Source organism: Pseudophryne corroboree (genome assembly GCF_028390025.1).
Source record: "Pseudophryne corroboree isolate aPseCor3 chromosome 3 unlocalized genomic scaffold, aPseCor3.hap2 SUPER_3_unloc_17, whole genome shotgun sequence".
Lineage (NCBI taxonomy): Eukaryota > Metazoa > Chordata > Amphibia > Anura > Myobatrachidae > Pseudophryne > Pseudophryne corroboree.
The window spans coordinates 481,830-493,329 of record NW_026967505.1 but is presented as its reverse complement, the minus strand read 5'-3'; the positions used below and the strand labels follow the sequence as shown (position 1 = coordinate 493,329).

Genomic DNA, 11,500 nt, shown 5'->3' with positions numbered 1-11,500 from the left:
TGCGCTTACTGTTTTAATATTACATTTATTATTGTGAGTGTTCTCAGGAGGGTGGACACAATGATAGTCTGAGACACAATATTATAAAGCCTTCATTAAAAGTTATGTTTTATTATACACACACATTTACAATTAAGTGTCCCAGAGAGTCGTCTTCTCCTATTGTTTACAAGATTAATATTGTTACAGAAAATTTCACATTTCCATAATGTATGTTATTTCCAGCAGATGGATACACAAGCAGGAATATCTCAGAAGGACATCTAATGTTATCCCTGGATTGTGAAATAAAAGATGACGCCAGTAGACAGGATTCTCCAGGAGCTAACCCCATTACCCCAATTATACATCCAGGTCTATCAGCTGATCCCTCTGATCCTGGGAAATGTTCTCCTGATCACTCTGATATTGGTGCATCTGTTACAGCTCTGAAAGTAGATACAGTGTTTCCATGTTCTATAGATGCCAAATGTTTTACACAGAACACAAAACCTATTAACCCGCACACAGTTAAGGCAGGTGAAAGGCCACTTATATGTTCTGAGTGTGGGAAATGTTTTACATACAAATCAGATCTTGTTATACATCAGAGAAGTCACACAGGTGAGAAACCATTTCCATGTTCTGAGTGTGGAAAATGTTTTTCAAACAAATCAGATCTTATTAAACATCAGAGAAGTCACACAGGTGAGAAGCCATTTTCATGTTCTGAGTGTGGGAAATGTTTTACACGGAAATCATATCTTGTTACACATCAGCGAACTCACACAGGTGAGAAGCCATTTCTATGCTCTGAGTGTGGGAAAGGTTTTGCAAACAAATCAGATCTTGTTAAACATCAGAGAAGTCACACAGGTGAGAAGCCATTTCCATGTTCTGAGTGTGGGAAATGTTTTACACGGAAATCATATCTTGTTACACATCAGCAAACTCACACAGGTGAGAAGCCATTTCTATGCTCTGAGTGTGGGAAATGTTTTGCAAACAAATCAAATCTTGTTATACATCACAGAAGTCACACAGGTGAGAAGCTGTTTTCTTGCTCTGAGTGTGGGAAATGTTTTACACAAAAACCACATCTTGTTATACATCACAGAAGTCACACAGGTGAGAACCCATTTCCATGTTCTGATTGTGGGAAATGTTTTACACAGAAATCATATCTTGTTACACATCAGCGAACTCACACAGGTGAAAACCCATTTCCATGTTCTGAGTGTGGGAAAGGTTTTGCACACAAATCACATCTTGTTAAACATCACAGAAGTCACACAGGTGAGAAGCCATTTTCTTGCTCTGAGTGTGGGAAATGTTATACACAAAAATCACATCTTGTTAGACATCAGCGAACTCACACAGATGAGAAGCCATTTCTATACTCTGAGAAATAAATAATCTCATATTGCACACAATAGACATCACTCAGGTGAGGAACCATTTTAATCTTCTGGAGTATACTCATCATTGCCATGCGTTGTTCTTTAAGGTTCTTATCCTATCTCCTATGCTTTTTGCAATATACATGCTACCACTGGGGGAAATAATCAGATGTCATGCCCTAATCTGCCACTGCTATACAGACACCTGTCTTTTGCTCCAGGTACTGAGAACCCAGTAACAATACTTAATGGTTGTCTAGCTGAGCTCCAGGTGTGGGTGATGTCAGTTGGCTGTGACTCAGTCCTGGTGAAACAGGTCCATATGGTAGAAGCTCACCAACAAAGGGCAGGGCTACAGCTCAGCTTTGCCTACCAACCAGACTTACGCTTGGGGGTTCAGAATTACAAAATGCTGATCCTGTGCGGAAACTTGGTGTCCTGGATGGTGGAGTGACACTTAGACATCGGTATCTGCCACAATCAGATCCTCATCTGAGGAACATAGCCAGACTCCAGCACTTATTTCCCTCAGAAGATCTACCTACAGTCATACATGTACTTGTATCATCACACATAGACAACTGCAATGTCCTCTACCTGGGTCTCCCAGCAAAAGAATTGCACCGCTAGTAGCTTGTACAGAATGCAGCAGCCAGGCTGTTACCTAACCAGCCTGTTCCTGCCACATAACACCCATTCTCTGCTCCCTTCTCCGGCTGTCTGTAAGATGGTTACTCTTACATAATCTCACTGACTCTCCCAACCCTACATGACCAGGGTCCATGGTACCAGAAGCAGCTTCTGCCTCCTTACTGCCCTGCTTGCTTACTTCCATCTGCAGATGAAGGACTGTTACCAGTAGTACCAAAAATCCCAAAGCACTGCTGAGATGTCAGGTGTGAGACAGGATGGTGGCACTAGTGCTGTAGTGGGGGCTGCCGGAGGCACTGTCTGTGGGTAATATTGTCCCCAAGCAGCGCTGAGGTGTCAGAGGGGGAGACAGGGCGGGTGCAGTTGTCGGGGGGGAGACAGGGCAATGGCAGTAGTGGGGGAGGACAAGGAAGGTGGCAGTAGTGGGGGGAGACAGGGCGGTGGCAGTAGTAGGGGGAGACAGGGTGGGTGGCAGTAGTTTGAGGGAGACAGGGCGGAGGGCCGCAGTGCAGTACCGGGGGCTGCTGGAGGCAGTAAAGAGGTGTATAGGTCACTCACAGAACCAGTTGATAATTAGACTTAATGATGATTATGCTTCCGTATTTCCAATAAATCCCTTGTATGTGTTACTGTTATTTGCTGTGTCAGCCTTTATGTGTGTTCTGTGTAATAATCCTGAAAGTAGTGCTGCTACCGATCTCATATCATTTGTAGTAACTTGGAAAAGATGAGATATGAGGTGCACTCTGGAAGCTTATAGGGGGTTAATCAGAGATTATTAAAGATACGTTTAAAACCAAAAGATTTCCGTTGAGTCTTTTTATGTGTCTGTGTATTATCTTATTTCCAGATAATTGTCGCTATGGTGACAGAAAAAATTTCCTGTTAATGTGTGACTCGTATTATTACTGTTAATGGTTGATCCTGCCAGTAGCGTATGCTTGTCTCAAAGATTAAGCCATGAGCTTGGAAATGTTAAGGTGGGCTCGGAAATGTTATCCTTTTCCTCGCAGCCCCAGTTGCTGGAGAAAATGAAGGAGGAGCTGTTGACGGGTCACGTTCCACTTGAGTTGACAATTTTCTCACCAGCAGGTCTTTCCACCTATGCAGACTTGTGTCCGGAAAGAGAGATACAACGTAGGCTTTACACCTAATAACGAGCATGTGGCCAAAATGTAGTGCTCTGATTTCAACAGATTGACCACCATTGAATCCCGGCAAAGCGAATGAAGGGCTCCATCCACAAGTATTTCCAGGGAAGACGTTAAGTCCGAGGGACTATGCGCAGGCCCAAATGATAATTGTTATATGATCCTTCTATGTATGAACCAACCGATAGAGGGAACAATCCGAAAGTGTTAATACCAAAGATTAGCTAATCTGGTTGGAGGTGCGCCATTAAGCAAATTGCAATGACTGGTTAGGGGGTTTAGAAAAAACACTAGTGAACTTATATCTAAAGAAGCCTTAATGTGTGGTGCACTCTTTTTCTGATGCATCCACTATCGGTGGATTTTTCCCATTTCTTCTTATCCTCAGGAGGAGAACACTGGAAAGAAAAGGAGTGTCTCTTTGTTGGTGCACTTTAGAAAATAAGAATTTACTTACCGATAATTCTATTTCTCGTAGTCCGTAGTGGATGCTGGGACTCCGTAAGGACCATGGGGAATAGCGGCTCCGCAGGAGACTGGGCACAAAGTAAAAGCTTTAGGACTAGCTGGTGTGCACTGGCTCCTCCCCCTATGACCCTCCTCCAAGCCTCAGTTAGGATACTGTGCCCGGACGAGCGTACATAATAAAGGAAGGATTTTGAATCCCGGGTAAGACTCATACCAGCCACACCAATCACACTGTACAGCCTGTGATCTGAACCCAGTTAACAGTATGATAACCTTAGGAGCCTCTAAAAAGATGGCTCACAACAATAAACAACCCGATTTTTTTGTAACAATAACTATATACAAGTATTGCAGACAATCCGCACTAGGGATGGGCGCCCAGCATCCACTACGGACTACGAGAAATAGAATTATCGGTAAGTAAATTCTTATTTTCTCTGACGTCCTAAGTGGATGCTGGGACTCCGTAAGGACCATGGGGATTATACCAAAGCTCCCAAACGGGCTGGAGAGTGCGGATGACTCTGCAGCACCGAATGAGAGAACTCCAGGTCCTCCTCAGCCAGGGTATCGAATTTGTAAAATTTAGCAAACGTGTTTGCCCCTGACCACGTAGCTGCTCGGCAAAGTTGTAATGCCGAGACCCCTCGGGCAGCCGCCCAAGATGAGCCCACTTTCCTTGTGGAATGGGCTTTAACAGATTTTGGCTGTGGCAGTCCTGCCACAGAATGTGCAAGCTGAATTGTACTACAAATCCAACGAGCAATCGTCTGCTTAGAAGCAGGAGCACCCAGCTTGTTGGGTGCATACAGGATAAACAGCGAGTCAGATTTTCTGACTCCAGCCGTCCTGGAAACATATATTTTCAGGGCCCTGACTACGTCCAGTAACTTGGAATCCTCCAAGTCCCTAGTAGCCGCAGGTACCACAATAGGTTGGTTCATGTGAAAACCTGAAACCACCTTAGGGAGAAATTGAGGACGAGTCCTCAATTCTGCCCTGTCTGAATGAAAAATTAAGTAAGGGCTTTTATATGATAAAGCCGCCAATTCTGAGACACGCCTGGCTGAAGCCAGGGCTAACAGCATGACCACTTTCCATGTGAGATATTTCAAGTCCACAGTGGTGAGTGGTTCAAACCAATGTGATTTTAGGAACCCCAAAACTACATTGAGATCCCAAGGTGCCACTGGTGGCACAAAAGGAGGCTGTATATGCAGTACCCCCTTGACGAACGTCTGAACTTCAGGCACTGAAGCCAGTTCTTTCTGGAAGAAGATCGACAGGGCCGAAATTTGAACCTTAATGGATCCTAATTTTAGGCCCATAGACAGTCCTGCTTGCAGGAAATGTAAGAAACGACCCAGTTGAAATTCCTCTGTGGGGGCCTTCTTGGCCTCACACCACGCAACATATTTTCGCCAAATGCGGTGATAATGTTTTGCGGGTTACATCCTTCCTGGCTTTGATCAGGGTAGGGATGACTTCATCTGGAATGCCTTTTTCCATCAGGATCCGGCGTTCAACCGCCATGCCGTCAAACGCAGCCGCGGTAAGTCTTGGAACAGACAAGGTCCCTGCTGGAGCGGGGGCTGCCGGAGGCACTGTCTGTGGGTAATATTGTCCCCAAGCAGCGCTGAGGTGTCAGAGGGGGAGACAGGGCGGGTGCAGTTGTCGGGGGGGGAGACAGGGCAATGGCAGTAGTGGGGGAGGACAAGGAAGGTGGCAGTAGTGGGGGGAGACAGGGCGGTGGCAGTAGTAGGGGGAGACAGGGTGGGTGGCAGTAGTTTGAGGGAGACAGGGCGGAGGGCCGCAGTGCAGTACCGGGGGCTGCTGGAGGCAGTAAAGAGGTGTATAGGTCACTCACAGAACCAGTTGATAATTAGACTTAATGATGATTATGCTTCCGTATTTCCAATAAATCCCTTGTATGTGTTACTGTTATTTGCTGTGTCAGCCTTTATGTGTGTTCTGTGTAATAATCCTGAAAGTAGTGCTGCTACCGATCTCATATCATTTGTAGTAACTTGGAAAAGATGAGATATGAGGTGCACTCTGGAAGCTTATAGGGGGTTAATCAGAGATTATTAAAGATACGTTTAAAACCAAAAGATTTCCGTTGAGTCTTTTTATGTGTCTGTGTATTATCTTATTTCCAGATAATTGTCGCTATGGTGACAGAAACAATTTCCTGTTAATGTGTGACTCGTATTATTACTGTTAATGGTTGATCCTGCCAGTAGCGTATGCTTGTCTCAAAGATTAAGCCATGAGCTTGGAAATGTTAAGGTGGGCTCGGAAATGTTATCCTTTTCCTCGCAGCCCCAGTTGCTGGAGAAAATGAAGGAGGAGCTGTTGACGGGTCACGTTCCACTTGAGTTGACAATTTTCTCACCAGCAGGTCTTTCCACCTATGCAGACTTGTGTCCGGAAAGAGAGATACAATGTAGGCTTTACACCTAATAACGAGCATGTGGCCAAAATGTAGTGCTCTGATTTCAACAGATTGACCACCATTGAATCCCGGCAAAGCGAATGAAGGGCTCCATCCACAAGTATTTCCAGGGAAGACGTTAAGTCCGAGGGACTATGCGCAGGCCCAAATGATAATTGTTATATGATCCTTCTATGTATGAACCAACCGATAGAGGGAACAATCCGAAAGTGTTAATACCAAAGATTAGCTAATCTGGTTGGAGGTGCGCCATTAAGCAAATTGCAATGACTGGTTAGGGGGTTTAGAAAAAACACTAGTGAACTTATATCTAAAGAAGCCTTAATGTGTGGTGCACTCTTTTTCTGATGCATCCACTATCGGTGGATTTTTCCCATTTCTTCTTATCCTCAGGAGGAGAACACTGGAAAGAAAAGGAGTGTCTCTTTGTTGGTGCACTTTAGAAAATAAGAATTTACTTACCGATAATTCTATTTCTCGTAGTCCGTAGTGGATGCTGGGACTCCGTAAGGACCATGGGGAATAGCGGCTCCGCAGGAGACTGGGCACAAAGTAAAAGCTTTAGGACTAGCTGGTGTGCACTGGCTCCTCCCCCTATGACCCTCCTCCAAGCCTCAGTTAGGATACTGTGCCCGGACGAGCGTACATAATGAAGGAAGGATTTCGAATCCCGGGTAAGACTCATACCAGCCACACCAATCACACTGTACAGCCTGTGATCTGAACCCAGTTAACAGTATGATAACCTTAGGAGCCTCTAAAAAGATGGCTCACAACAATAAACAACCCGATTTTTTTGTAACAATAACTATATACAAGTATTGCAGACAATCCGCACTAGGGATGGGCGCCCAGCATCCACTACGGACTACGAGAAATATAATTATCGGTAAGTAAATTCTTATTTTCTCTGACGTCCTAAGTGGATGCTGGGACTCCGTAAGGACCATGGGGATTATACCAAAGCTCCCAAACGGGCTGGAGAGTGTGGATGACTCTGCAGCACCGAATGAGAGAACTCCAGGTCCTCCTCAGCCAGGGTATCGAATTTGTAAAATTTAGCAAACGTGTTTGCCCCTGACCACGTAGCTGCTCGGCAAAGTTGTAATGCCGAGACCCCTCGGGCAGCCGCCCAAGATGAGCCCACTTTCCTTGTGGAATGGGCTTTAACAGATTTTGGCTGTGGCAGTCCTGCCACAGAAAGTGCAAGCTGAATTGTACTACAAATCCAACGAGCAATCGTCTGCTTAGAAGCAGGAGCACCCAGCTTGTTGGGTGCATACAGGATAAACAGCGAGTCAGATTTTCTGACTCCAGCCGTCCTGGAAACATATATTTTCAGGGCCCTGACTACGTCCAGTAACTTGGAGTCCTCCAAGTCCCTAGTAGCCGCAGGTACCACAATAGGTTGGTTCATGTGAAAACCTGAAACCACCTTAGGGAGAAATTGAGGACGAGTCCTCAATTCTGCCCTGTCTGAATGAAAAATTAAGTAAGGGCTTTTATATGATAAAGCCGCCAATTCTGAGACACGCCTGGCTGAAGCCAGGGCTAACAGCATGACCACTTTCCATGTGAGATATTTCAAGTCCACAGTGGTGAGTGGTTCAAACCAATGTGATTTTAGGAACCCCAAAACTACATTGAGATCCCAAGGTGCCACTGGTGGCACAAAAGGAGGCTGTATATGCAGTACCCCCTTGACGAACGTCTGAACTTCAGGCACTGAAGCCAGTTCTTTCTGGAAGAAGATCGACAGGGCCGAAATTTGAACCTTAATGGATCCTAATTTTAGGCCCATAGACAGTCCTGCTTGCAGGAAATGTAAGAAACGACCCAGTTGAAATTCCTCTGTGGGGGCCTTCTTGGCCTCACACCACGCAACATATTTTCGCCAAATGCGGTGATAATGTTTTGCGGGTTACATCCTTCCTGGCTTTGATCAGGGTAGGGATGACTTCATCTGGAATGCCTTTTTCCATCAGGATCCGGCGTTCAACCGCCATGCCGTCAAACGCAGCCGCGGTAAGTCTTGGAACAGACAAGGTCCCTGCTGGAGCGGGGGCTGCCGGAGGCACTGTCTGTGGGTAATATTGTCCCCAAGCAGCGCTGAGGTGTCAGAGGGGGAGACAGGGCGGGTGCAGTTGTCGGGGGGGGAGACAGGGCAATGGCAGTAGTGGGGGAGGACAAGGAAGGTGGCAGTAGTGGGGGGAGACAGGGCGGTGGCAGTAGTAGGGGGAGACAGGGTGGGTGGCAGTAGTTTGAGGGAGACAGGGCGGAGGGCCGCAGTGCAGTACCGGGGGCTGCTGGAGGCAGTAAAGAGGTGTATAGGTCACTCACAGAACCAGTTGATAATTAGACTTAATGATGATTATGCTTCCGTATTTCCAATAAATCCCTTGTATGTGTTACTGTTATTTGCTGTGTCAGCCTTTATGTGTGTTCTGTGTAATAATCCTGAAAGTAGTGCTGCTACCGATCTCATATCATTTGTAGTAACTTGGAAAAGATGAGATATGAGGTGCACTCTGGAAGCTTATAGGGGGTTAATCAGAGATTATTAAAGATACGTTTAAAACCAAAAGATTTCCTTTGAGTCTTTTTATGTGTCTGTGTATTATCTTATTTCCAGATAATTGTCGCTATGGTGACAGAAACAATTTCCTGTTAATGTGTGACTCGTATTATTACTGTTAATGGTTGATCCTGCCAGTAGCGTATGCTTGTCTCAAAGATTAAGCCATGAGCTTGGAAATGTTAAGGTGGGCTCGGAAATGTTATCCTTTTCCTCGCAGCCCCAGTTGCTGGAGAAAATGAAGGAGGAGCTGTTGACGGGTCACGTTCCACTTGAGTTGACAATTTTCTCACCAGCAGGTCTTTCCACCTATGCAGACTTGTGTCCGGAAAGAGAGATACAATGTAGGCTTTACACCTAATAACGAGCATGTGGCCAAAATGTAGTGCTCTGATTTCAACAGATTGACCACCATTGAATCCCGGCAAAGCGAATGAAGGGCTCCATCCACAAGTATTTCCAGGGAAGACGTTAAGTCCGAGGGACTATGCGCAGGCCCAAATGATAATTGTTATATGATCCTTCTATGTATGAACCAACCGATAGAGGGAACAATCCGAAAGTGTTAATACCAAAGATTAGCTAATCTGGTTGGAGGTGCGCCATTAAGCAAATTGCAATGACTGGTTAGGGGGTTTAGAAAAAACACTAGTGAACTTATATCTAAAGAAGCCTTAATGTGTGGTGCACTCTTTTTCTGATGCATCCACTATCGGTGGATTTTTCCCATTTCTTCTTATCCTCAGGAGGAGAACACTGGAAAGAAAAGGAGTGTCTCTTTGTTGGTGCACTTTAGAAAATAAGAATTTACTTACCGATAATTCTATTTCTCGTAGTCCGTAGTGGATGCTGGGACTCCGTAAGGACCATGGGGAATAGCGGCTCCGCAGGAGACTGGGCACAAAGTAAAAGCTTTAGGACTAGCTGGTGTGCACTGGCTCCTCCCCCTATGACCCTCCTCCAAGCCTCAGTTAGGATACTGTGCCCGGACGAGCGTACATAATGAAGGAAGGATTTCGAATCCCGGGTAAGACTCATACCAGCCACACCAATCACACTGTACAGCCTGTGATCTGAACCCAGTTAACAGTATGATAACCTTAGGAGCCTCTAAAAAGATGGCTCACAACAATAAACAACCCGATTTTTTTGTAACAATAACTATATACAAGTATTGCAGACAATCCGCACTAGGGATGGGCGCCCAGCATCCACTACGGACTACGAGAAATATAATTATCGGTAAGTAAATTCTTATTTTCTCTGACGTCCTAAGTGGATGCTGGGACTCCGTAAGGACCATGGGGATTATACCAAAGCTCCCAAACGGGCTGGAGAGTGTGGATGACTCTGCAGCACCGAATGAGAGAACTCCAGGTCCTCCTCAGCCAGGGTATCGAATTTGTAAAATTTAGCAAACGTGTTTGCCCCTGACCACGTAGCTGCTCGGCAAAGTTGTAATGCCGAGACCCCTCGGGCAGCCGCCCAAGATGAGCCCACTTTCCTTGTGGAATGGGCTTTAACAGATTTTGGCTGTGGCAGTCCTGCCACAGAATGTGCAAGCTGAATTGTACTACAAATCCAACGAGCAATCGTCTGCTTAGAAGCAGGAGCACCCAGCTTGTTGGGTGCATACAGGATAAACAGCGAGTCAGATTTTCTGACTCCAGCCGTCCTGGAAACATATATTTTCAGGGCCCTGACTACGTCCAGTAACTTGGAGTCCTCCAAGTCCCTAGTAGCCGCAGGTACCACAATAGGTTGGTTCATGTGAAAACCTGAAACCACCTTAGGGAGAAATTGAGGACGAGTCCTCAATTCTGCCCTGTCTGAATGAAAAATTAAGTAAGGGCTTTTATATGATAAAGCCGCCAATTCTGAGACACGCCTGGCTGAAGCCAGGGCTAACAGCATGACCACTTTCCATGTGAGATATTTCAAGTCCACAGTGGTGAGTGGTTCAAACCAATGTGATTTTAGGAACCCCAAAACTACATTGAGATCCCAAGGTGCCACTGGTGGCACAAAAGGAGGCTGTATATGCAGTACCCCCTTGACGAACGTCTGAACTTCAGGCACTGAAGCCAGTTCTTTCTGGAAGAAGATCGACAGGGCCGAAATTTGAACCTTAATGGATCCTAATTTTAGGCCCATAGACAGTCCTGCTTGCAGGAAATGTAAGAAACGACCCAGTTGAAATTCCTCTGTGGGGGCCTTCTTGGCCTCACACCACGCAACATATTTTCGCCAAATGCGGTGATAATGTTTTGCGGGTTACATCCTTCCTGGCTTTGATCAGGGTAGGGATGACTTCATCTGGAATGCCTTTTTCCATCAGGATCCGGCGTTCAACCGCCATGCCGTCAAACGCAGCCGCGGTAAGTCTTGGAACAGACAAGGTCCCTGCTGGAGCGGGGGCTGCCGGAGGCACTGTCTGTGGGTAATATTGTCCCCAAGCTGCGCTGAGGTGTCAGAGGGGGAGACAGGGCGGGTGCAGTTGTCGGGGGGGAGACAGGGCAATGGCAGTAGTGGGGGAGGACAAGGAAGGTGGCAGTAGTGGGGGGAGACAGGGCGGTGGCAGTAGTAGGGGGAGACAGGGTGGGTGGCAGTAGTTTGAGGGAGACAGGGCGGAGGGCCGCAGTGCAGTACCGGGGGCTGCTGGAGGCAGTAAAGAGGTGTATAGGTCACTCACAGAACCAGTTGATAATTAGACTTAATGATGATTATGCTTCCGTATTTCCAATAAATCCCTTGTATGTGTTACTGTTATTTGCTGTGTCAGCCTTTATGTGTGTTCTGTGTAATAATCCTGAATGTAGTG

The 11,500-nt window shown here is 46.2% G+C and overlaps 1 protein-coding gene across 1 annotated transcript in view; it reads left to right on the top strand.

The window, feature by feature from the left end:
• Nucleotides 1-320: 320 nt before the first annotated feature.
• The window catches only part of LOC134983512 (oocyte zinc finger protein XlCOF6-like), a gene marked incomplete at its 5' end in the record, with an annotated part of 142,066 nt that continues 130,886 nt past the window's right edge, over nucleotides 321-11,500 (top strand). Inside the window, one exon of the mRNA XM_063949170.1 lies at nucleotides 321-1,388. Within this exon, the coding sequence (XP_063805240.1) occupies nucleotides 321-1,388 (1,068 nt within the window). The remainder of the gene's footprint in view (nucleotides 1,389-11,500) is intronic.